The 24,343-nt window shown below is 32.3% G+C and overlaps 1 protein-coding gene and 2 long non-coding RNA genes across 14 annotated transcripts in view; 2 read left to right on the forward strand and 1 right to left on the reverse strand.

Moving 5' to 3' along the window:
- Positions 1-12,400, forward strand: part of LOC106664467 (probable nuclear hormone receptor HR3) — a 132,464-nt gene extending 120,064 nt beyond the window's left edge. For 7 of the 11 annotated variants that reach the window (XM_014390174.2, XM_014390175.2, XM_014390173.2 and 4 more), the window contains 9 exons: positions 4,898-5,063; positions 6,422-6,606; positions 7,139-7,318; positions 7,974-8,113; positions 8,296-8,428; positions 8,495-8,719; positions 8,779-8,932; positions 9,005-9,115; positions 10,907-12,400. In XM_014390174.2, the coding sequence (XP_014245660.1) occupies positions 4,898-5,063; positions 6,422-6,606; positions 7,139-7,318; positions 7,974-8,113; positions 8,296-8,428; positions 8,495-8,719; positions 8,779-8,932; positions 9,005-9,110 (1,289 nt within the window). In that variant the 3' untranslated portion in view covers positions 9,111-9,115; positions 10,907-12,400. Of the gene's footprint in view, positions 1-4,897; positions 5,064-6,421; positions 6,607-7,138; positions 7,319-7,973; positions 8,114-8,295; positions 8,429-8,494; positions 8,720-8,778; positions 8,933-9,004; positions 9,120-10,889 lie in introns of all 11 variants that reach the window. The other 4 variants (XM_014390179.2, XM_014390178.2, XM_014390169.2 and 1 more) reach the window with 3 other exon arrangements.
- Positions 1-24,343, reverse strand: part of LOC106664475 — a 177,961-nt gene that overhangs the window by 152,611 nt on the left and 1,007 nt on the right. The gene's annotated exons all lie outside the window — the stretch shown is intronic.
- Positions 17,037-21,849, forward strand: LOC106664474. 2 transcript variants are annotated; one of them, XR_001340186.2, is made up of 4 exons: positions 17,037-17,134; positions 17,219-17,357; positions 17,672-17,751; positions 21,567-21,849. It is a non-coding gene; the product is annotated as an uncharacterized LOC106664474 (long non-coding RNA). The 2 variants fall into 2 exon arrangements; XR_001340187.2 differs by having other exon boundaries at positions 17,046-17,134; positions 17,202-17,357.

Below are 24,343 nucleotides of genomic sequence, written 5' to 3' on the forward strand. Positions count from 1 at the left end.
CGATTTCGAAAAATTCGATATCCTCGGGATGCAGATACGAAGTACCCAAACACCTAAACCAGTGGTTCCTAAACTTTTTAGCCAGCGGACCCTTTTCACAGAACAAAATCTAGGGCGGACCCCCCCACATTCAATTATTTAAAATTAGATATTTATAGTATATGTAGTAAATTAAAGTTTTATAAATTAGCATTAGCCAATCCGTCCCTAATTAGGTGATGGAGAAGGATATCACTATGAAATCAAATATTAGATTGGCTTCTCTTTATTTACAAAATCTAGAACACAAAAATAAAATTGGACAAAACGAAATCAATAGGTATGTAAAACGGGCCAAATTCAAAAGTAATAATTTGAACATTAATGATTAATGAATTAATGGGATGAGTTAGGTTCTTTTAGCCTGCACAATTTGGATATTTTGGGTTTAACTTTTGATAGCTGGAGATGGATGTCGGGTTCAGCATCTACTCAGCTTCAGTATTCATTTTAGGTGGCTGTACAGATAGAAAATCCTGATTCGCATATAGAAGAACGCGTTTCTAACGAACGAACGAAAACGGTTTGAACACCCATGGTTTTGCAAAGTTGTATCTCAAGAGGTTGGGAAATAATGATCAAAGGGCATCTCCCAACTAAGAAGGTGTTTACATATTTCATCAATCAACGTTCGCAAGCTGCAGTTTGTTTTCTTTTAAAAAATCGTTTAACACGGGAAAACACTCAACCTCTTCCTTCTCAACAGATTCAAACCAAATGAATTTTTCTTCTGAAAGCGTCAACTTTGTCATTAGCATCAAAAGTTGTGATACCCTTCCCACGGAAAGGCAGGCACATATCATTGATTTTAATGAAAATATTTTATAAATACGACAGTACATTGTCATTTCTCATCATTGAAAACGATGGCCAATTTGACATTGTGGTCCATCAACAGAGATAAGACTTCAAAACGTAATTCCTATAATCGTGAAAGTGCTTTCGCACAAGACAGCCACCTAATTATGATGTAGCTGGGAATGATGAAGGCTTTTCATATCGACACATAGTATTGTGAAAAGCCTTGACTTCAATGGCAACGACTTGTTATAATTAATAATTTGAACAGACTCATCCAAAACTTTTTCAAAAGAGGCTGGCATTTGTTTCATAGGTAAAACATGTTTGTTGAGAACACGACGGCTGCTACAAAATAAAAACTGCCTTTTTCAGTACTCATTGTTATTAGTTTTTATAATTTTATTTATTCATTCTCCGTTTATTTTTGTAATTATTACTTTTTCTCTAAGTTCACCGCGAACCCTCTAGTTAGGTTAGGCGGAGCCCCAAGTGGGTTCGACAGTTTGGGGAGCCCGATCTAAACTACAAACAAAGAAATGCCAATTTGGCAAGTTCAGAACAATATTTGGGGTTTTTTGTTCAAAAATTTCATCATCCCCTTTATGAACGATATGTAGGTAGTTTTGTCGGTTTCTACCAGTTTTGGTTTGCCTATTTTCACCGGGTCATTTTTTGAACAGATTTATTTTATTTAAAAGATTTATTGCAGTGATGAACTTGTAGTTGGGCCGTTTTTGAACATACTATCGCGTGTTCTCGATCAACCCACCGCTGGTGATGGCGAGAAGCTCAAAACCGCCAAGAACCCTCAACAATATACACAAGCTTAAATTTACTCAAGGACGAAAAACCCTAGAAACTAATACAAACAACACATTCAGCCAAATAAAACTTAAGAACACACGAATCAAAAACATGTTTAAAACAATACACTAATTAAAAAAGGAAAAAGAAACGACGACCAACGCACGTCCTCAAGTCCAAGCCTTGAGGAATTCCTTAGTGTGTGTGTGGCTGCGTGCTTCAGGCCGCGGTAGTAGGGAAATCCCGAACAAAAATAAAAAAATTTTCCGCCTTAAGGCCAAAACCATGAGAACAACCGACCCAGAACTAGACCTTGATTTCCTTGAAGAAAATACTCTTCATCCCGATTTGAAGATTTTCAGTACGTGTATGACCTACCTTGACCAACCAAAACAGCGGGGATAAGCAGGCCAAAATTGATAGGAAACGACCAAACTACAGGTTCATCACTTCGTAGATCTCAAGAGGAAATCTCAAAGTTCATTTTTTGAACCATCGCATTTATTATAATTTTCTCATCACATTTCCCTGTCATCCTCACGGTTATAATCTGTCAGACGCGCTTCGGCCTTTCGCCATCCTCAGTGTTCAGGGTTATAAGCGGAGTGAGGCATATTTACAAACCCTCTACGAAAGTTAGTTAACTGTCGAAGCCATTGACAAAAACAGCAACGACAGGAAAAGAAAAAAAAAACGAAGAAACCAAAATTATCGAAAACGATCAAATCATTGGCTCATCATTTAGGAAACCTCAAGAAGAAATCTCATATCTTACGAAGTTCATATTCTGGATCATCGCATTTATTATATTTTTTATTTTGGGTTTGCGTTCTGGTTGCGGTTTTTGCCATCTTCCATTGTCAGAGTTATAAGCAGGGTGAGGCACGAACACAAACCCACTACAGAAGATAGTTTCAGGCAGGACCCCCACAGACCTTAAGAAATCCCACAATAGGAATAATATTCTTATTGCTACTAGATAAATGCTGTATAGACAGACATCTTGTGCCCAAAAGATTTTTTATATAATCACTGAAATTTTAGTTGATCCTAGTTTTATTAAAAAAACTATTTAACCCAGAATAATCCCGAAATGTCAAAAAAAGTTTTATATAAAAATAAAGTAAAAACATTTACATTAAAAAAAACTTACGAGGAAATGTTTTTTTAAAGATAAATTATACATATAAAAAAGACAATAACTCTTTAAAAAATCCATGTTACATAATAAAAATTATTAACAAAATTTAAATAATTTCGTATAAAAAATAATTTTTCAATCAAAATAACTTACTTGTTTGACTGGTAGACGGAATCAAAATACGAAACAATTATTGAATGTCATAAGACATAAATAATTCAATTAAAAATTAGGCAACTCAATGACCTCGACCTATTTACCATACTGGAATAATAATTACAAAATAGGGAAACTTTTTTTCTAAAATCAAAAAAATAAATAGCAAGGATAAAAAGTCGGGTCCATAATGGTCAAAACTCGCTTTAAAATAATCCAACAAACTGCTTTTATAAATTCCTCACCAGTCACTATCTTCGATTACCCAGCGATTATCCATATCACCATAAAAACTCTAGGACGTTAATTTAACACCATTTTTGGTTTTCCTATCGCCCAACCGTGTTTTGATCTGTCAGGTGGCTTTTCGCCATCTTCCGTGGTTAGTACAGCCATCCAAGTTAATCAGAAACTGAGGTACAAAAATCCTGGCATAAAAATAAAATAAAAACAAATAAAACTATTAACCTGTAAAACTATTAACTATTGGAACAACGCATCTGTCCGATTTAATTCCAAAAAAGTTACAAAATTAAATTGTGTGTAACTTTTGAGTTAAAATTCGAACTTGAATCATCCTCGTCCGCCTATTATCGCTAATTTTACCTTCCTGCCAACAAAATTTTAACTATTTTCAATACAAATCGATAATGATACACGGTCAGACCCAACAATGAAGATGACGAAAAGGAACCACATCTGTCAAACATAAAAATTGAGGATAGAAATAATAAAATAACTCGATATGAGAGTTTCAATTCCAATAGAAAATTCTATCAGACAGAATAATTCAATATTGTTATTGCGGAAAAGGAGTTCTCAATGGAATTGTATCATTATTTAAACACAATTGCTCATACCACAATTGGTAAAAAGTCTACTCAATCAGTGGAATTTTGAAGACTTTAAAGGTTTCGCCTGTGCTGACGAGCGGCTTCATCTAATTAAACCTTATAAGTTTAATTTGTAAAAAAAATAATTAGGAAAAAAGACATTTGTACATGATTTAAAACCCTTTAATTTCTTATTTTTGAACTGCGATTCTTTAGAAACGAGTTTCTTAATGTCCTTAGCAGAAGCGTTTATAAATTTTAATTAAAAAAATAAAATTATTCCTGCCATAAAGGAGGGCTTAACGACCCGTTGGGTACGCGGAGGAGGGTTAATCGACTTTACAATTGCTTTTTCATATTGTGATCAATCAAAAAGCCTTGGGATGGCCCGGGACTCGAACCCAGAATCGCTACTGGGCCCCGATGCCTTAACCACTCCTCCACCGCGGTCTTCAATATAAATCATAATAAGAAAAAAAAGGTTGTTCTCTTCTTCACCACCCGACTGGTTTTGCACATTACGAAATTTCTCTGAAAAATTACTACACAGGTGAAACGCAAAAAAAAAAAAAAAAAAAAAAAACAGGCTCAACGTTTTATCGGCGCATCAATCTGTACATGTCCGTATTTGCATATTTTTTTATCAATATTCTTCGTACGTTGTGCTGGGGGGAGTCAAAAGTGGCGAAATGTGAAGTCAAAACACGGATTTTTACAATAAAAAAACCGAACGTGCGAAACTGCTACGAGGCCTTCTGTATAATCAAAAGTTTTGCATTCGATTTAGATAAAAAGTGACTTGGAGAAAATTCGAAGAAAACGGCTCTAAGGACTTAAGAATATTAATATAACTCAAGGAATTTTCATTAAATGAAAAATAAGTTTGTGAGACTTTCTCATGAGGTCTGAGAGGTGGCCTGCAGTTTGGTCATTTTCGATTAAACAGGGCGAGGAACCGTAAAAAACTACTTCTGAAAATGGCGAATCAGACAAAAATTGCTAGTATAGGCATACCAAAATAACCAGAAACGACCAAACAACATATTGTTGTGACTTGTCTAATTAGTTGAAACATTTAAATATTTTTTACGTGTGTATTTAATTTGTTGTTTTTTTTTTGCAGCCGTCAAATTCGGCAGGATGTCCAAAAAGCAAAGAGAGAAGGTCGAGGACGAAGTAAGATACCACAGGGCCCAGCTTCGAGCTCAGGTCGAACAAACGCCGGACAGCTCCGTCTTCGACCAGGCCCAGACACCTTCTTCGACAGACCAGCTTCACAATTACACTGGGTAAAACGACACCATGTTTGCCATTTAAATTAAATTTTCGTACTAATTTTGAAAGTTTGAGGGGCTTTTCCTGGGGATGTTTTCTAGAAAAGTAGGACGTTGAAATTACATTTTTAACCTCCATTTCTACAGTTGAAACTGAGCAAACGCCGCTAAGTTGTTAGACTTCCTTATTTTTAAAAATTCGCAGTGTTTTAAAATTTTTCTGATAATTTTTACAAAACGCTAATGTGAAATTATAAAATTTTATAAGGATTAGAAGGAGTTGCATTTAATCAAAACTTTGAATCATAAGATTTTTAATCTGTATATAAATTTTTTTACATGTCAAAAGAACCTTATTCATTTTTCTTTTAAAGTATTTATTTATTTAATAAACTTTAGCCTTTAGAAATCTCTAGAAATAAACCCACAATATTTCGTTAATTGACTCTTCTTGTCTGCAGAACTAAATATTAAATAATAATGAGGTGGTAATTTGGTCTTTTTCGATCTTTCCAGATTGCATAATTTAATGGTTGTCAGGGTTATAAGAAGGGTGTGGATATCGACTAATGACTGTCTATATGCTGAAACACGTCTGACTTTTTGTCTGTCAAATCGGAAACGGCCGTTATTTCGTTATTAATCAATCATTTTTAGCTTTTATCTCATTAATATAAATTGTTTAATAAATTTTTTTTAAATGGACAGTTTAAAATTCTTTGTTTAAATCATCAAAAATTCAGCTTCAAACGAGCAATATTTAAATCCTTTATATATTTATATTCAATAATAATTACTTGATACATTCCAGGGTTCCTCCGGTGTTCTTTTCTCCCGCCTTTTTGTAGATTTTGGCAGAGATTTCGTATTATATTGAAATTCGATTTAAAAACGAACGTGAAACCGTCCTTCAAAAGTTATTTGCAAACATTCGCTTTTTTTTCCTCAATCCTGACATTTACATTTAATCACTTCGTACTGCTGCTTCAAAAAAATAAAAATAATTCCTCTTCTGCTGATTTAACACTTCTCCCCACAGGGCTGTGAAAAAGCGTGTGCCACGTTTTTAAAATGGAAAACGGAATTGTGCCTTAAACTTCAACTAAATTGTGTTTTTTTTTTGTTTTTTTTTAAATCGAAAATTTCGTAATTACAGAATGCATTTCGAAAAACAAATTACTGGAAGCTGGAGATTATGAAGTTAAGCAAAAAGAAAAATCAGAACTGTCAAATAAAAACACAACTTAAACATATTAGATTATCACAAAAAACAAGATAATCTTAAGCTCCACTATATTCTAATGCTGACATTAAAACTTTTCAGAGATAATTGCAAAAATAAGACAGTGACATTTCTTCTGATTTGCTTAAAGGTACTCTGCGTATGGGAGTGATGTTGGGTCTTATTCATACAACTATACCGGCCAAGTGACCGCAACAATGCAATATGACATTTCTGCTGACTTTGTTGACAGTACGACAACTGCTTATGATCCAAGGCCGAGCATAGACCAAATGTCAGAAAGCAGTATGATGAGCGCCAATAACGTATCAACAGGTATTTTTCAATTTTTCCTTTCATATATTTTTTTAAAGACTATACGCTCAATTCTACTAAGACTATTCGCTGGTCATTGTTGTTCTGTTTTATATTCAGAATAATATGTTATTTTGTTTTGTTTTGTTTAATTTCCAGATTTGACATATTCAAAAGTATACGACCACAAATTAATTTCTTAAAAAATTTATTTTGTACTCTATATTTGAAAGCTATAAATACAAGCTTATTATTTTATTTCCTGTTAATTAATGTTTTATTTAATGTGCAATGTTATGTTTATAATCCTTGCATATCTGGGTGGCTTTTCAATAAACATCTAAAATATTGCTCTGCATGGCTAATATAGTTAAGCACTTGTAAACTAAAACATTTGGTGGGCTTTCATCATTTTATTTAAGCAAAAAGAGTACCGAAACTATTAACAATGAAAGCCCGTCAAACAAGTGGTGTGTCGACTATATTTTTTTTGTCTAAAAAAATGTTTTATGCAAAATATTAAAAGCTTTAACAAACATATGTGTGGGGGAAGGAGGTGGTGTTGGGAAAGTTGTGCAGGGGCAACAGAGGTTGGCAATTAAGCTGGAGTCGGAGCCGATCAGTGATAGCATAGTCAACACTTTCGTAGACTCGACGACTTCAAGACAATCGGAAGATGTTTCACCGAAGGAGTCGGAATCAAACTCAAATTCTTACACATCCTCTCTCATAGGTAGTGCAGAATCTTTCATACAATTTTTTTTCCATTTAAATCACTTTTTATTATCGTCTCTATAACTGCTTTATATTTATTTTTTGTCTATCTATTTTTTTAATGGAAAAGTCCTAGTTTTTCATGGCATAAATGATTTTGCATTACGATTAATTACATTAGTTATGTCCATGTTGAGGGAGGGTTTTATGTGTTTAGTAAGCATTTATTAAAAAAAAATTTTTTAATTATTTATCCTTACTGAATATTTTGTAATGAATTGATTTCAATTTGTATAAAGCATAAATTTTTCCAAACAGTTATTTTTATTTATTTCAATTTTGTTTTTTGTAAATACTAACACAATAAGAAGCAATAACATTTAATTGCGCACTATAGCATGGCTTATTAACGCTTGGCTCCTCTAACTCATAGACCTTCTATACTTCTTCTTTTACTTAACTTAATAACACAGGTGCAATATTTAACACATTTGGAATAATGGTTCACATGTTAGTTGAAAGCGGGCAGTTTTCAAGGGAGTCTGTATATTCCGTAACAAAGTACAGTAAGTATGTCTGTTCCAAAAGTTCGAGAATAGTGAAGCTACTGTGACTTTCAGATATCGCTTTCTCAAACGATGGAAGTTTGAAATATTGACCCTTTCTTTTTACAGACCCTGCGCAAATATCAGAACTTCTGTCTAAAACCATCGCAGATGCACATGCACGCACTTGCCTCTATTCCATTGAGCATATTCATAACATGTTCAGGAAACCACAGGACCTCTCGAAATTAATTTTCTATAAGAACATGGTAATTTTTAAACATTTTTTTTCTTTGAAATATTTATAATTATATGAGATTTACAGTATAATTGTTATTATTTTGTTACTATTTTGTTTCGTTTCATTTTGTTCAATTAATAGCCATAAATCGTAGTTTAATTTTTAACAATCATTTTATTGTCAAAAACTTAATTTTTAATTATATTTAAGGCACATGAGGAATTGTGGCTGGAGTGTGCACAAAAGCTTACAACTGTGATCCAACAAATAATAGAGTTTGCAAAAATGGTCCCAGGCTTTATGAAGCTCTCCCAAGATGATCAAATTGTCCTATTAAAAGCTGGTTTGTATAAGAGAAAAACACAAAACGATATATACCCCAGATAAATAACAACTGTCTCCATTCCAGGGAGCTTCGAACTAGCAATTTTAAGAATGTCCCGGTATTTTGACTTGAGTTCCGGTTGGGTACTGTATGGAGATACGATGCTACCTCAGGATGCATTTTATACAACAGACACAGCAGAAATGAAACTTGTTACACTCGCTTTTGAAGTTTCAAGTGGTGTTGCAGAGCTCAAACTCACCGAGACTGAACTTGCCTTATACTCAGCATGTGTGCTATTGTCAGCAGGTAAATTCACATGTACAAAACCAGTTTTTGACAGAAATTTAATATAAAACTTTTTCTAGACCGCCCTGGGTTAAAAGGTTTAGCAGAAATCGGAAGGCTTGGGCAAGCAGTTTTACGAGCATTAAGAATCGAACTGGAAAGGAATCATACAACACCTATTAAAGGTGATGTCACTGTCTGTGATGCCTTGCTCGCAAAAATTCCAACTCTTAGGTGAGACGCAATACTGAAAAAATATTGAGCATTTATCTCTTTAAATTTTATTAATTTTCAATAATTTTTTAGGGAGTTAAGCATGTTACATATGGAAGCACTTGGGAAATTCAAAAGATCAACACCACATCTAGAATTCCCTGCCCTTCACAAAGAGCTCTTCTCTGTAGATAGCTGAACTACGTAGGTATCACATTTCAAAGATTTTTTTTTTTAATATAACTAAAAATTCATTCAATCTCATTAAATTTGAAACATTGTGCTTGTATTATTTTAAATTAAATTGTTATTTTCAAACTCAATTCATGTTAAAGTTTTACAAAAAAAATTCTACCTATCTACCTACAATGATGATGTAGTCTAATTTTAAAAAAAGTTAATGTATTTGAATAAATTCTGAACCAACATAGGATCACTTATTGGGTCCATCTTCACTCACGGGTTTCTTCAAAGACGGCAATGCTGAAATACGCTTGAGTTATTCAACAGACCTGCCAGTGAAGACGAGCCCAATAAGTGACTCAGTGCTAGTTCAACATGAGTCCACCGACTTGCAGACCACACCCAGCATAAACTATTAGAACAAATCTCTAAGCTTATAATAAATGATTAAATCTATAAATCTATTGTGAGATGTGGTCTGATGTGATGTAGGTTTGAAAAACATTTTCTTTATTGTGCCAACGTTTCTATCTTCAAATTTCAAATTATACAAATGTATTTTAACAATTACAATTAAAACAATGTTTATAAATCCCAGGCCCTGAAGATGATCTTAATACAGATCGAAATGTTGGCACGATAAAGAAAATGTTTTTCTAATCTAAATAATCTGTAATTAACAGTCACTAAATATTACACATTTTTGCACATGCTTATAATAAAATTAATTTCAATTTGTGCAGCTATTATAAAAGACTCACGAACACTGGAATAATGTATGGTCTTGAAGAATAAAGCAAATTCAGTTGTTACTACCAAGCTTGCCAAGCTTTTGACCTATTTTAAGGTCATCATCAGAGCCTATATTCATTTCACATTATGAAAAATATATTTGTACAATTGATTTAACAACAAATAACCATATAGAACTTACAAAACAATCTTAAATAAGTCTAGAACTGGTACCGGACTATCAAAACATTCAATATCAAGTAGGCATAAATTTGACTTTTCAAATGTTTAAATAATTGACCGAGTCTCAATTACTCAGAAGAAGAATAAAAATATTTTTTTATCCAAAGATTCTTCATTCTTCTCCAAGGAAATTAGAAACCATCTATTAAAAACTTAATTATGTTAATCTGTTCACATATTTAAGATTGTTTTATAAGTTCTATATAGTTATATTGATTGTTAAAACAATCAATTGAAATTAATAGGGCCTGATGATGACCATAAAATACCTATAAATATAAAGCTATAATATATAAAGCTTGGCAGTAACAACCGAATTCGCTTTATTCTTCAAGACCGTATCATGATCCAAAGTGTTCAAGAGTGAAAAATGTGGTCTTCTAATATTAAAAATAGTTAAAAGATCCAGTGTTTCATTTGATAACTACTAATATTTAAAACAAAAGTGGTAAAGTATGATAGACCCGAAAATCCACCCCTTACAATTAAATTGGACAACTTTATTAAGACAATAGACTATAAGGAAAAAACTATTGTTAAATGATTATTTGGAAATCGTAAGATGCGGTCACACGATTTCCAAATCATCATTAACTAACGGGCACTAAACATCACACATTATTAAATGAATTTAATCTTTTAGATGTTAGATTTAAAATTATTACAATTCAAATTTAACTAACTGCTCGTCAATCAAAACTAAAAAGTATATTAAAAAACTGCATAATTTCAAAAACAGTAAAAACAATAATTTTCTGCTATAAACATGTTCAGAATCATACTTATGAGGATGTTTTCTATGGTACTATCTTAAAAGTAGAAACACTTTTGTTTCAGGCTTATCACCTTGCAATCATTGATGACAGACACCATACAGGATAGTTCCCAGCCAATGATAAAACAAGCACTTGACTGCATATACCAACCCTATGAAGAAATTTAATATATAAATATATATTAATATTTGAAAATCCCTCAAGTGGCTGATTGTGTTCATTAACAACTTGTAAATAATGTTGTTATGTATGTACATTATAAATAATCAAAGTTCATCGACATTATTGTATTATATAGTTTAATTTATTGATGTTATGTTTGCTTTTTTATTGTTATGTTCTAAGTATTGATTATCTTTTGTAGCTCTATCTTATTATAAATCAGATGTATCACCTCACCTCTTATTTCTTTAATGAAACTTAAGCTTTAAATAGAATATTATTAGGGATTTTTGTAAATTACTTTTTATTAAACTGTAACAATTAGTATTGACACAAACATTTGTACATACTTAACATTGTTATTTACTATAGTTTTTGCATATATTTCTCTTGAGGGGAGTTGTAATTTTTGTGGAACAAATTCATGACAAATTTATTGAAACTTGTTTATTTTTTAAGATATTTTAAAATAAGTTATAGCCAAGGCTACTGAAGTGTCTCTTATACTTGGGTTGTATATTTAACACCTAAAAACTAGGACTCTGGTGAATTACAATATAAATGTGAAGGTGATGTCTGCTTGACAAAAACTCAAATATATAATTTTAAAGTTTAATTATGGGCTCTACCAGAAGAACGATTGATGAAAAATGTAGAGAGCAAGATTTCTGAAATGTAATTATATGTACAAACATTGTTTTTATTTTAATAATTGTGCATTATAACAAAAAAATGTACAATCTATATATAAGTGATACACACATTATAATTATAAATTAATTTAATTATTGTTATTAATAATATTTAATTTTAACACAGGAGATGGGACTGGGATATGTACTAACAATATGTTGACGTATGTCTACATAGAAGTTAAGTTTGTAAATGTAAAGCTAACGTAGATTGATTTTTTATTTTTCTAATGAAAATTCTCAAATTTTTTAAAGTGTGCATATATTTTAAAGATTTATGTCTGTTATAAAGTGAACAAAAATATTTAAAAATATTGAAAAATTGAGAATTTTCTGTTTCATAGACACAGTCTGAAAATAAATAAATAAATAATTATCCATTCCAAGAGTGGAGAAAAATTAGAATTAGAAAAATATATAACAAAAATATGTTACACACTTCTTTTATTCGGAATTATGGAACTTTAAAAGGGTAAACAAGATGTTAAAAATGAGAAGTCAAATTTCACGAGCTGTCCTTTCAGTTTCATGTTGTGATAAGAAACTGTGGTTAACATTTGGGAAGATTATTATATTTTATTACATAAATATAAGTAGTATGAATTGTTATCGAAAGGGAAATAACCGAAATACGCAGGAGAGGCATTGTGTTAATGATCGAGGGTGCTATGTAAAAATGAAATATAAGTTTAATGATTGAATTGTTGTAAATTTATTTTCCTGTTTGGTTGTTTACCCTTTTAGAATTTGGAAGTCGAAATGACTTCATTCCGAAATAAAAATTACTCACAAAAAAATTTATATGAATATACATAATATAGTTTGCTAACAAACTATTCACTATTATGTGTAATTGTAGAGTTAAGTCAGGGGGATATAGACAACTGGAATTATCTTTGAGGTAACAGCCCATCTATGATTTTGTCAAATTTATAAAGACGGGTTGAATCATTACAAACTTTTTTTTATTTGTTAAAGATGCATGTGATAATGGCTTTGTGCAGCTATTAATTAATCATAATGCATTCACCAGACTGATTTGTAACTCTGAAATCAATTATTTATTATTTTATAAATGAATATTGTCAAATGGTATGAAATAAATTTTTCAAATAAGAAATTAACAAGACACTTAGTTTTTAATAAGTTAAAACAGGTAAGTACCTCAAAAATAAATTTTACTTGTTCTATTGTTATGTTAGATTATATACTACAAGTACATATGTAATGAATTGAAAAAATAAATAGCTAAGAAAAATTTACAATTATAAAATAGTTTATTTTCAAAAAATAGCCGTTATTTTATAGGGAAATAAATTTTAGGTCAATTTAGGTGATCAATTCATGTAGTATATAACTAGCAAAACTTTTTCCTCCAACGGTTAAAGTGCTTAGATTGCTGATGGATGTGATAATACGAGTGCCGAGAGATTAATTCTTTTATACAAATTTTATTTGACTTCTCTCATAAAGCGACAGACACATTAAATTGGATAGCTAAATTATTGCCTATTCAATTAAATTAAAAAATATAATAATAAAAAATAAAAAACAATTAAAAATTGCACATCTATTTTGGAAATTTAGGAAATGATCCTGCAGTGTAAAGGGAAAACTTTTAGTTTTAGAATGTATGGACGGATAAGAGCTATTTCTTGTAGGCCGCATATTCTAAATTTCCAAATAAAACAAATTTGTATTATAAGAACTAGAAAAATTGTAAAACATCTTAAGTACGAGAATATATACTGCCTTATATTAATTTGAGATATCTTGTACACATAACTGATCTCTAATTTCAAAAAAAATAAATAAATAAATAAAAAATAAATAAAAATTGTGAAGCATGCAATATAAATCACTTTGAGACCAAATTTACCAAAAATGAACTGCCAATATTATACAAGCATTTTTTTAACATTTCAAAATTTGAAGATTTGTGTTTTTTAATATCCTCTCCTTTTTATACTATATAATCTTGTGGAAGATTTTGCCTTAAACTTTTTAAACCTAAAACTATATAGAAATTTTTTAAAACTTACTTAATTCTAATTAATTGTTGTTTAAAAAAATTTGAAACCCATTGAGTAAGACAGCGATATTTTGTTTTTGGTAAATGGTTAAGTGGTTTATATTATCTATAAGAAATATTATATATATTGCCTTACAATTAAAGGTTATTCCCTGTACCGAAGTGTAATGTGATATTTAAATACATTATCTTTTATATTAAAAACGGATAGAAAAATCTCTTAAAAATGTGTTTTCAAGCTTAGCATTGCATTTTATCCTTAAAATATATTTGCAATATATTTTTGTTGAAAATTTCTCTTATAATAGAAAAACAGTTAATTTATATGATGAAAAATCAATTTTTTACGTGTAAATAAAAATATATAGTTGAAAATATATTTATAATTATTCACTTTTTGAGTTTATTTTTCACTTTTCTTCGGTATAGAGAATATATATTTAGATAAGTAAGCGAATAGGTGCGTTATTATAATTATAAAACCACACTTAGATTAATTATTGTTACAAGCTGAAATGTAGAGAAATGGTTAAATATTATATATTGTGCTGTTATTAATTTAGTCTGAATATAAACTGAGAGATAAATTATTTGCTGTATACTTTACTTTATTTGTAATTACAGAAATACAAACACTATTTCTGTTAGTTTTGTCTATTTTTAATCCCTTAAACAATCTTACTAATATTAAACTATTATATTACTTTACTTACATTAATTTATTTAAATGCAAGAAGAGAGAATGGCAGGTCATGGTATATAAAAACGATCAAGTTTAAGGCAAATTTGAAAGAAAGAAAAACACTCAGGTCCTTCATCTACCTTTTGATGAACTGAGTTCAAAACTAAACTCATAAACTTATTATGATTGAAGCCATAATTTCCAGTATTAAGTATATGTTTATATTTGCTAAATATTTAAATCATGAGAAATAGTTTCAAAGTTTTAATAAAATCATAAGGGAACCGTTTGTTTTTCTTTCTTTCAATTTGTCTTAACCCTGATCTTTTGTATATATAATTACAATATTAAGGCTGATATCAATCACATCAAAACATATCGAACAATATGGAGAGTATGCTATTGGCTGGCTTGAGCTATCAACGGGAAAATTCTTTCACACTTTAATGAATTTGAAAGCCCTAGATAATGATTTATTGCGTATATCACCAAAAGAAATGTAATAACCAAGGATGTTGTTGTGCAATATTTTCAGTGCGGCAATGCCAGACGGATCACGATAAGATTCTCGGAGTTTGGTTATCAATTTGCTATTGTTGAGCACATAGGATAACTCTGATAATTCTTGGTTTACCTACATATGCAACTTTTGTTTTTGTTTAAAAATGTATGTTTTATTTCTTTTCTACTAAAGCTGGACTTTTGCTATGATTTATCTTTTTCCCAGACCACAAATGAACACAGGAAATAATGAAAGGAGCAGAAAAGAGAAGGGATAAACAATAGGAAAATATAACAGATTAATAAAGAATTTGACACTATAAGCAATAATTATATTAAAATGTAATAAAAATGTCATATAAAAGATATATCTCCCGCAGTGCAGCTAGTGCTGACTATGACAGGTCCTCAATCAACCATTATGCTCTTGGAGAGACCATGTGGGGGCAAATTTCCCCCTGTCTAGTATTAAAAAAAAAACATGAGTGCGGGTGGACAAGAAGAGGGTCAATGGAGTTCCATAGATAGTAACCCAGTCAGAGCAGACCGATTAAGTAGAACCACCATTGACTCGAATCACCTCAAGCATGTACCAAATCGCATACAGGCCTCCGAGAACTTGAGCCAGAGAAGAGGGATCGTTCTCACCTGATTAAGGATTGGCCATATACTGTTGACACAGGGCACTTGCTTTCAGGCCAAAATCTGTGCAAGTGCCCCAAAGCAGAGAAAGGTTGCTCAATGTGTCCCATGTAATAGAAGCGTGTCATACCTTGGCTCTGTGCAGAGTCTGTAGGATGCCGCCGGATTTATGAATGGTTCTCACCAAAGCAGTAGGTTTCTGTTTCGTTTTTTAGAGGAGATGGGGACATTTTACTGTATATAAATTTATTCTATTTTGTTTTGTTTGAATGAGTGTATTTATTAGTGTGATTGGTGAAGGGTGTTGGTGATATCAGTATCACCATTGCCCCTTCAACAGTGTGTGAGTTTCGGGTCGATGGCGGAATATTTATAAAAGCACCTCATCAACCCTAATTTAGGTTAGATTATTAATATTGTGTGTAGGTCGGTGGAGGAATATCCAGTACTCTACCAACTCAGAATGCAATGCATGAATGTATTTATTTGTGCGACTGACTTATCTAATTTAATTATTATTAGACTAGATTATAGTTTGCATGGGTTGGGGCTGAAATCACCCTGTTGGTAGGGAAGCGATGATCACCTAGGCATCTGGCTTAAGGGGCATATTAGCGACCCGGTAACATAACGGAGTGGGTGAACTCCCGATATACAGACACTAGGGTCAGAGCGACAACCCTTCAGGGTGAAAGTTCAAATTGCAAATAAATTAATATCACATTAATACAATAAAATACTTGAATATAACTAGGGATATGAAGGAAAGGTAGTGAGTGACTAGAGGATAGGTTTTAAGGAAGTTCTGAATTGGTCAAGAGAGTCATTAAAGTAGTCAATATTATTATTAATAATCCATACATTTATTTAGTAGTCATAATTGATCATATTATTTTTTTGTTAAATTAATTATACTTTTTATCTCCGGCTCAAGTGGTTAGAGCAGCGGTATAGTAATCAAGGCTGAGGGTTTGTAGTAGTAACCCATGAGAATATATCTTGTTGTTACGAAGTTTATGCAAGAATAGTGTTGTGTACGTCGCGATTCAAGCCTAATTAATCTATACCTATTTTGCTGTATTATATCTATCTAAGAAATTTGTGCTAATTTGTTCTGATAATTTAATATAGGTTCTGTAGTGTAGGAACTAGCAATATACTAATAGAGAACGGACAAGTATACAGGAGGGTAGAAGTAGCGACGTATGAATAATACTAATTTGTTTACTCGATTGGCAAGTAGGTTGATATGGTGATTAAAAGAGAGAAATTGGTCCAAGTGAATTCCCAGATCATTGATTATTTTTAATTGCAAAGGGGCTTAAAGCCCTATTTGTACTTTTAATTCAATTAATAAAATAAATAATTTACCAGGCATTATTATTCATTTATCCTGTTGTTTTTTTAACCATCAATTTTTTTTTTTTTTTTTGTTCTAATGCTAAATGTACTGTACTGTACTTAAAAGATTAAAAAACAGCAGGAAATCGTTATTTGGTGAAAAATAGCCTTGAACGTCCTAGCTTTGTAGGAACGCCTTCGGGCCGTACGCGAAAACGAAAAACTGATAATTTCACTGTAAAAATCTTTTTTTATTTTTGAACTATTTATTTAGTATTTCTCTCGTTCTAAAATTTTCTCATAGGAGGAAAATTTTTATAGTTCGGTCGGAATTTCGAAAACAAGTGCAGCCCGATAAAAGTGTGCCTCCCTGGCGGTTGGGACCTCAGTTATATCTAATCGACCATTTCGAGACGTCTGAAAAATCTTAGTTTCCTATCTTCTTTGATCTCTTATAGCTGTAAGTATATTTAAAATTGTTCTTATCGGTATTATTTCTTTTTAACACTCAGAAATTGATAAGGAATTCAATTTTTTCAATACTCGTTTGGCAAAGCGAGAGCCAACTCTCAAAACTCTTCCATTAAAAAAAACCTTACTAACAACTCACATAAATACTTATGTTTAATCGTACAACCAAGGTTTTGTACTTCTTTTATCAGGACCTGTCTTACTTTCACATTTTGAAAAGGTTGCACATGTAAATAGTCACTATTTTAGTTTTGTCCTTCAAACTGCCAGGTTTTAAATATAGATCACTTCGTTTGATTTCAGGCTGTTTGAGAACCACCATCTGACTTGAGATGCAACTGACAAGAGCAACCAACTATGCTTTGAGGCTTTCTTATACGCAGGTATGAGTTCAGCCTTATTACAGCAGTTTGCGGGCGGAGGGGTTGGGACCTTTTGTTTTCAATGCCTTGAATCATCATCGTTATAAAAACAAAATACCAATTTCATTATTCATTATTAACCTTTATTTGCATTTAATATAATCATTTGGCCTGCCTATTCTTGCTTTATAGGTCTCGTCTGACACATTTCAGCTTCTCGTCATGTTTTAGTTTATAAATCTTGAAATCAATTTGCAAATTTATGTTTTAAAAGATGATATTTATCCATACGGAAAGCACGCAGGAATGCCACCAGATTGGAGAATTGTGCTTAAGCACAGAGTTGTTTTATTGTACATAGTAATAATAGTTGTGTTGAGAGTGAGTGTATTCAAGTGAGATTGTGATGTGAGAGGGTCAACGTGGAATATCGAGTCCCCTCATCGGCCCTCAGTTAGGCTAGTTGTTTAATATGTGTAAAGGGTGATGGAGGAATATCACACCTTAATTGATTGAATGTATTTATGAATGAACATGAGTACGAATGGGTTTGGAATTGCATGTCTGGGTGCTGAATTGACCTAGCTGTTGAAAGCATCCCATCCCCCCCCCTTAGATGATGACTGGATGGATTAGACTGGGTCTGCCCCCAGACTGCCAACACCCAGGGTGGATGATTCTTAAGTCTACCAGCAACTTACTGTAAATAGCAAAAGCTGGGATTGCCTGTGGACTTCGAGAAACGGATAGGCAGGCAGATTTGAGCCTATATAAATCTAAATCAAAATCCAAAAGATTTTTCAGGATGTATAAAGTTATATATGTAAAGAGTTAAATAATGACTCCTCACATTCAGAGAAAAGAATCAAGCATGTTTCTTAGGCTAAGGTCACCCATTCAATCTGAACAAAGGGTACAAAAACAATAAAATAACTATCTTGCATCTGCCAAGGCACTAAGTTCAAATATCATTACCTCAAAAAGATGTGAATTGTGAAACTAAACTATATAGATTAGGCATGCGAAATAAAGTCACCATCTGCTGGGTCTCAGGACATGTGGGAATAGAGGGGAACGAGAGAGCGGACATCCTTGCAAGGAAACCACTGATAGGTCCTGAGCCATAGGGATTCACATTATTAATGAGTATTTTAGACAAAAAGACAAAATAAAAATGAAACAGTGGAATACGTCATTGCTCATAAATAATCCAAGAACCTTCTGGCAAATTTTGGAAGGAAATAAACAACAGAATGCATCAAAGGAAGGAGAAAAACACTTCAAATCCAAAGAAGATTCTTAACGTGGGCATCTGAAGTAAATTGGTATAACACAACATGACACTGCATATTCTGCAAAGAAGCTGGGGAGACACCAGCAAACATAACAAACTGTGGTGCCACATTTACTCACAGGAAGAACCGTTTTGGGATGTACAGCATAACTGTTGTAGAAATTCAACCACTAAAATCGGGCCTACTAATCAAGTTCCTTGATGGACCAGTTCTCACCAGTGTGCTATAAGCACAGAACAGATAATACAAAGGGCGCAGTATATTATATACCCTAAATGATACCTTTGAAGGTCTCACATGGCACCTAGTTACCCAAAGACACGCTGATGGTGATCATCCTTGTGTTACGTTTTTTTTTTTTTTGACCCAAGATGTGCCCTACCTTTATCCCAATTATTGGAAAGCAGTGCCCCTAAGTTCTTGATCGGACCTGAATACAAATGGCCTTTTCATAATATGAATTGATCAAAATTTCAAAACAAATTTATTAATTCAACTAGACAATAAATCTCCTTTTTCATGTTTAAATTTTAAAACAAGCAATCAAATTATTTTATTTTGAACAAACAGGAATTTAATCTCTTAAAATCCATGTACAAACTATTTGCCAGACCATACAGAAAACAAGGGAGAATAGGTACTCACTACACATTTTCACTGCTTTGCTCCCAAGTCAAAGAAAGTTTAAGAAATACACAATTGATGGAACAGAGCGGATCGGTGGATGTCGAACATAATTTTTTTTTTTTGTTAGATTTAGGAATCGGAAGTTGAAAACTTTGACAAAGTGCATTATAAAACAGATTTTACCCTCAATTTGTTTACTAAATACAGTAAACCCTTAAAAATGAAATATTTTCCAGTTGTTTTTATGCACAAAAAATTATACCTTAAAATAAAAATTGTGCAGTAAATCGTAAAATGTATAATTTTGTGTAATAACACCAAGGTAATTAATAATTTCATGTAAAATAGGAATAGTGTCAAAAGACGTGCTTTCCGTGATTCAAATTTCTGTCGTGGTTTCATTACAATCGGAGTGAGTAATAAAAACATGCAATTGCATGGGAATCCGGTCTTTAATTATATAGTTTTATGAATTTTTTTTTGTCATAACATAAACACAACATTAATAATGTGTTGTTTACCTTTATAGCTGTTACTAATCCTTTTACTCTCTTTACATTACAAATAAGGAAAAATTAGTTCAATTTTATTTTTTCCAGAGCTGACGGTCAAATGAGTTAATTGGTTTTTAAAATTGTTTTCTTTGATGAAACAATAAATTTGAGTTTTTAAAAATCCTTAAAAGCGTGGTTTTAAGACGAGATCACACCTGGGCAAATGAAATTATCTGATAATGATGCTGACAATGTAGCAACCATTATGTTACTAAGCCTTGGGTATGCAATGCTCTACCATCCATGGTGGTCTATAGGGCCAACAAGTCTCGATCGAAGAGAAGGTAGGGGTCAACTGCAATGTTCAATGACTAGAGACAATCATTTTATTGCTCTTACCTCACTTGAGCCGACATTCTTAGATCTCTGTCTAAGGCGGGCTCTAAAACCAACATAAGGCTTTGTGGGAATAGCCTAGTCTCTAGTCATTCCGCATCAGGTTCTCTACGCATCGAGTAGAAAGATGACTATTCGCAAGTCAGAATCTCGCTTGGACACTTGAACAATGGGGGAGGCTATTCTCTTCACAGATGAGTGCCGGTTTGATTTATGGAAATCAGATGACCGGGACCATATGTGGAGAAGACGTGGAATGTGCATGCTAAGTCAAAGCATTTTCAAATACAGTCAGTTATGGCATGGTATCGAACTGACGCCCATTATGTAGGGATTACCACAATGAATTGGCCAGCACCTTCTCCTGATATGCATTGAACAGCTTCAAACCACTCTTGTTGAAAAATTGGATTCTATTACACAAGACAAACTCCAACTGTTTATTTACTCGAGGCCTAGGAGACTTAAGACCCTCTACCGTAGTAGGGGGCATGTTATTAAGAGCAAAACTAGGTAATGTAATTGTTACTTAAATTTTAATCTATCACTAAATGATTAAAAATGCAAGTGTCTGGTTGTTTATTTTTGAATATATTTTTACATCAAGATTATCATTCTGTTCAGACATCTTATCTTTAATGTGTTATCTTGAACAAGCTTTTGAGAATAAACAACTCAATTTAGAAACAGGAAAGAAAAAGGATAAAATTTTAACAGTTTTTGTGTTATAATTCTGAATAAATTTGTTTTTAATCAGCAATATGTTAAAATAAAATGTATAAACTTAGTTTTAATGAGGTTGGCAATGAAAATAATGGAAAAAATATGTACTGTACATGTATAATTATATCTCAAGTTGTTATCTCTTTAAAAATTACACTTTCACATTCAATGAGTTATTTTTAATTTGATTTTTTACTGTTTACAAATGCTTGTAATGTTTTTAAAATTAAATAATATTTTTATTTACAAAGCATGGTTTTGACTGAAAAATAATGCTTTTTCTATTCTTTTTCCTTCACAGAGCAGGGTGGCCAAACAGGAAGGTGAAAAAATAGTGGGCAAGTCTGCCCTCCTCATGGCGATTTGTGGGATCACACTTTCCACGTTCAGCGTCATGCAGATGCTCGCAACAAAAGCGTCAAGATTCTAAAGCCTCAATCGAAAGCCGAGTTATGCCTAGTCACCCAATTTTGTTTCAGGAAATGATGATTGTACAAGGACGAAGGTGGACTGCTGTCTCGGTGGAGTGATCACTCCAGTCATTGAAGATTTATTTTTTTCCCATTAAACATTGTTAACTTTTTTTTTCTTTTTTTTATTGATAATTTGTTCCAAATTTCTCTAGGAATGTATGTGATTGTTTCAAAATGTCAATAATGTAGTGCTGTCGTAAAGCTTAAATTTTAGTGTGTAGAGAAAATTTATAGTGAATGTTTTTGTATTAAATTATGTTCACAGTAAATTTGTACTTCGCCTATACAATTTATTGCCCTGTGTAATTCTATTATAGGTGAAAAATAGCATACTTCATTTATATTTATAACAGCATATAATTGTACCATATTGGATCTTGAAAGCATCTCAATTTGCATTTGACTTTTTAAAGGCAAGCTATGATGCCTTCCTTATCAAACTATCCAGTATTCTACGCCCAGCAGATAGAATTAGAACACCTCAATGATCAGCCTTAACACCAACTCTAGTCAACTTCTAACTCCATGAAGTTTTCTATGTAGTTAACTTAAATTTGAATTTAATGTATGGTGTTTAGTAACCGTTAGTTAATGAGTATTTGGAGATAGTGAGATGCGTCTGGTGTGACGTAGGTTTTAGAAAAAATTTTCTTTGCCAATATTTTGATCTTTATTCTTCAGGCCCTGAAGACGGATCTCAATAAAGATCGAAACGTTGGCACAATAAAGAAAATGTTTTCTAAAACCTACGTCATACGAAACTGCATCTCACAATCTCCAAATAATCATTTGAATTTAATATTGAAATTAATGGGATTTCATTTTTTTTAAATTAGTTCGCACAGCATAACACTTATAAAATTTAACTCTAGCATACAGTAGCTTCTTGGATCATCGATTTGGATTCCAAGGGCACCAACAGCTAGCTAACATTCACTCTCTCACTTACTGTTAAATACATTATTTCTTATTTATATACCATTCATTTAGTTAGGGTAGTGGAGAAGTCAATTTTCCTTTGGGTAGTGGAGGACTCAATATTCCTCCATCACCCTTTACACCCATATATAATAACTAACCTAACTGATGTAGTATTATCATAACTGATCAGTATTATACATGTTATATACACAGAACTGTTCATACAAATTATACACATTCACACAATTGAGTACTCACCAGGTTTTTTCATATTATACCAGGGACTACCCTCCCCTATCACACTGCATGTCCAAAATATGCTTACATTCACTAATTTTGTGGTCCGCTTGACCAATTAATATATTACAATTAATTAAGGTTTTTAGTTGAGATAAAAAATGGCAAAAAGGAGGGAAAATTCAAAAGGTGGGGTTGAGATGGGGTTGGTGTCTGAGTGGATCGAAGTCACGATAGCTCAAGTGGTAGAGCAGCGGCGTATCTAGCCGAAGATCGTGGGTTCGAATCCCGCTTGTGCCATTGACTTTTCTATCTCAACTAAAAACCTTAATTAATTGTAATATGCTTACAATTTTTCTGATTTATTTTGAGGTATTTGTCTTCGTTTTTGAGTTTCAACGAAATTAACATAAAAAACATACAGAAAATATGAAAGTTTGAAATGTATATTGTTTTCTTTTCCATGCTAAATTGTGCATTGGCAAATGTGGCTTCGTAAGTGTAATTAAGTCAAAAGCTAAACAGCATAACGTCAAAATTTGTCAGAAAGCTATTGATGTTTTGGGATCAGGGATGTGATCCAAGAACGACAATTATTGCACTACTGCCAAGCTTTCAGCGTTTACTATGCTTAACTCAGGGCTTTATTATGTGCTAGGTCAGTTATTAATACTAGTCTAGCTAATTGTCAGCTTTCTTGTCCACTTCAAAGTGCACAAAATAGTAACTGTACTCAAAGCATCCACATATTCAAGAACTGTACTGTACATATATCAACCGTAATCATCAATTGACTAATTATTTTTTGAATAAATGATTCCTAACTAGTATATATGTATTAATGAACAACCTAGCGTTGATTCTGTTGGTTATGAATGGATTGGCCCAACCTGTCATGGAATTCCTAGATTTGTACCAAGCTGAACCAATAATTTGTAATGCTTCTTTTCTGAATCACACAAATCAGAACAAAATTTTTGATATTGAAAACAGATCGAAAGTAAGATGGGCAACAGTACTCTTTACAGATTTGTAACTGAGTTTGTAACTGCAGCTGCAGCAAGTTTCACTGTTGTCCATCATGATTGGAAAACTCACAAGGCACTTGGCGAATATTCGCTGTTTCCGCACGAACTGGGTGGTTGTACAAATCCCACATGTGCTTATACAGCACTCTATTTATTTTGATTTAATAGCTCTTAAAGGGTGCAGTATACTATACCCTGAAAATTACATCTACATCTTCCAACAATTCTAGCCGAATCCGTATCCCTTAAAACTGTTACTCAAACAAATTTGAAACTTTAAAATGGTACAACTTCAAAAAATCAAACCACCAGAACTTTAGAAAGAAGCTTTACAGAAAAACAAACAAAGAAGAGGTGGACTATTCAATGATTTACTTACAAAATCCAATTGTAAAGACAACTAGGTTATGTTATGTATG

This window comes from Cimex lectularius, unplaced genomic scaffold (genome assembly GCF_000648675.2).
Source record: "Cimex lectularius strain Harlan isolate CLEC.00 unplaced genomic scaffold, Clec_2.1 scaffold13, whole genome shotgun sequence".
NCBI classification, from domain to species: Eukaryota; Metazoa; Arthropoda; class Insecta; order Hemiptera; family Cimicidae; genus Cimex; species Cimex lectularius.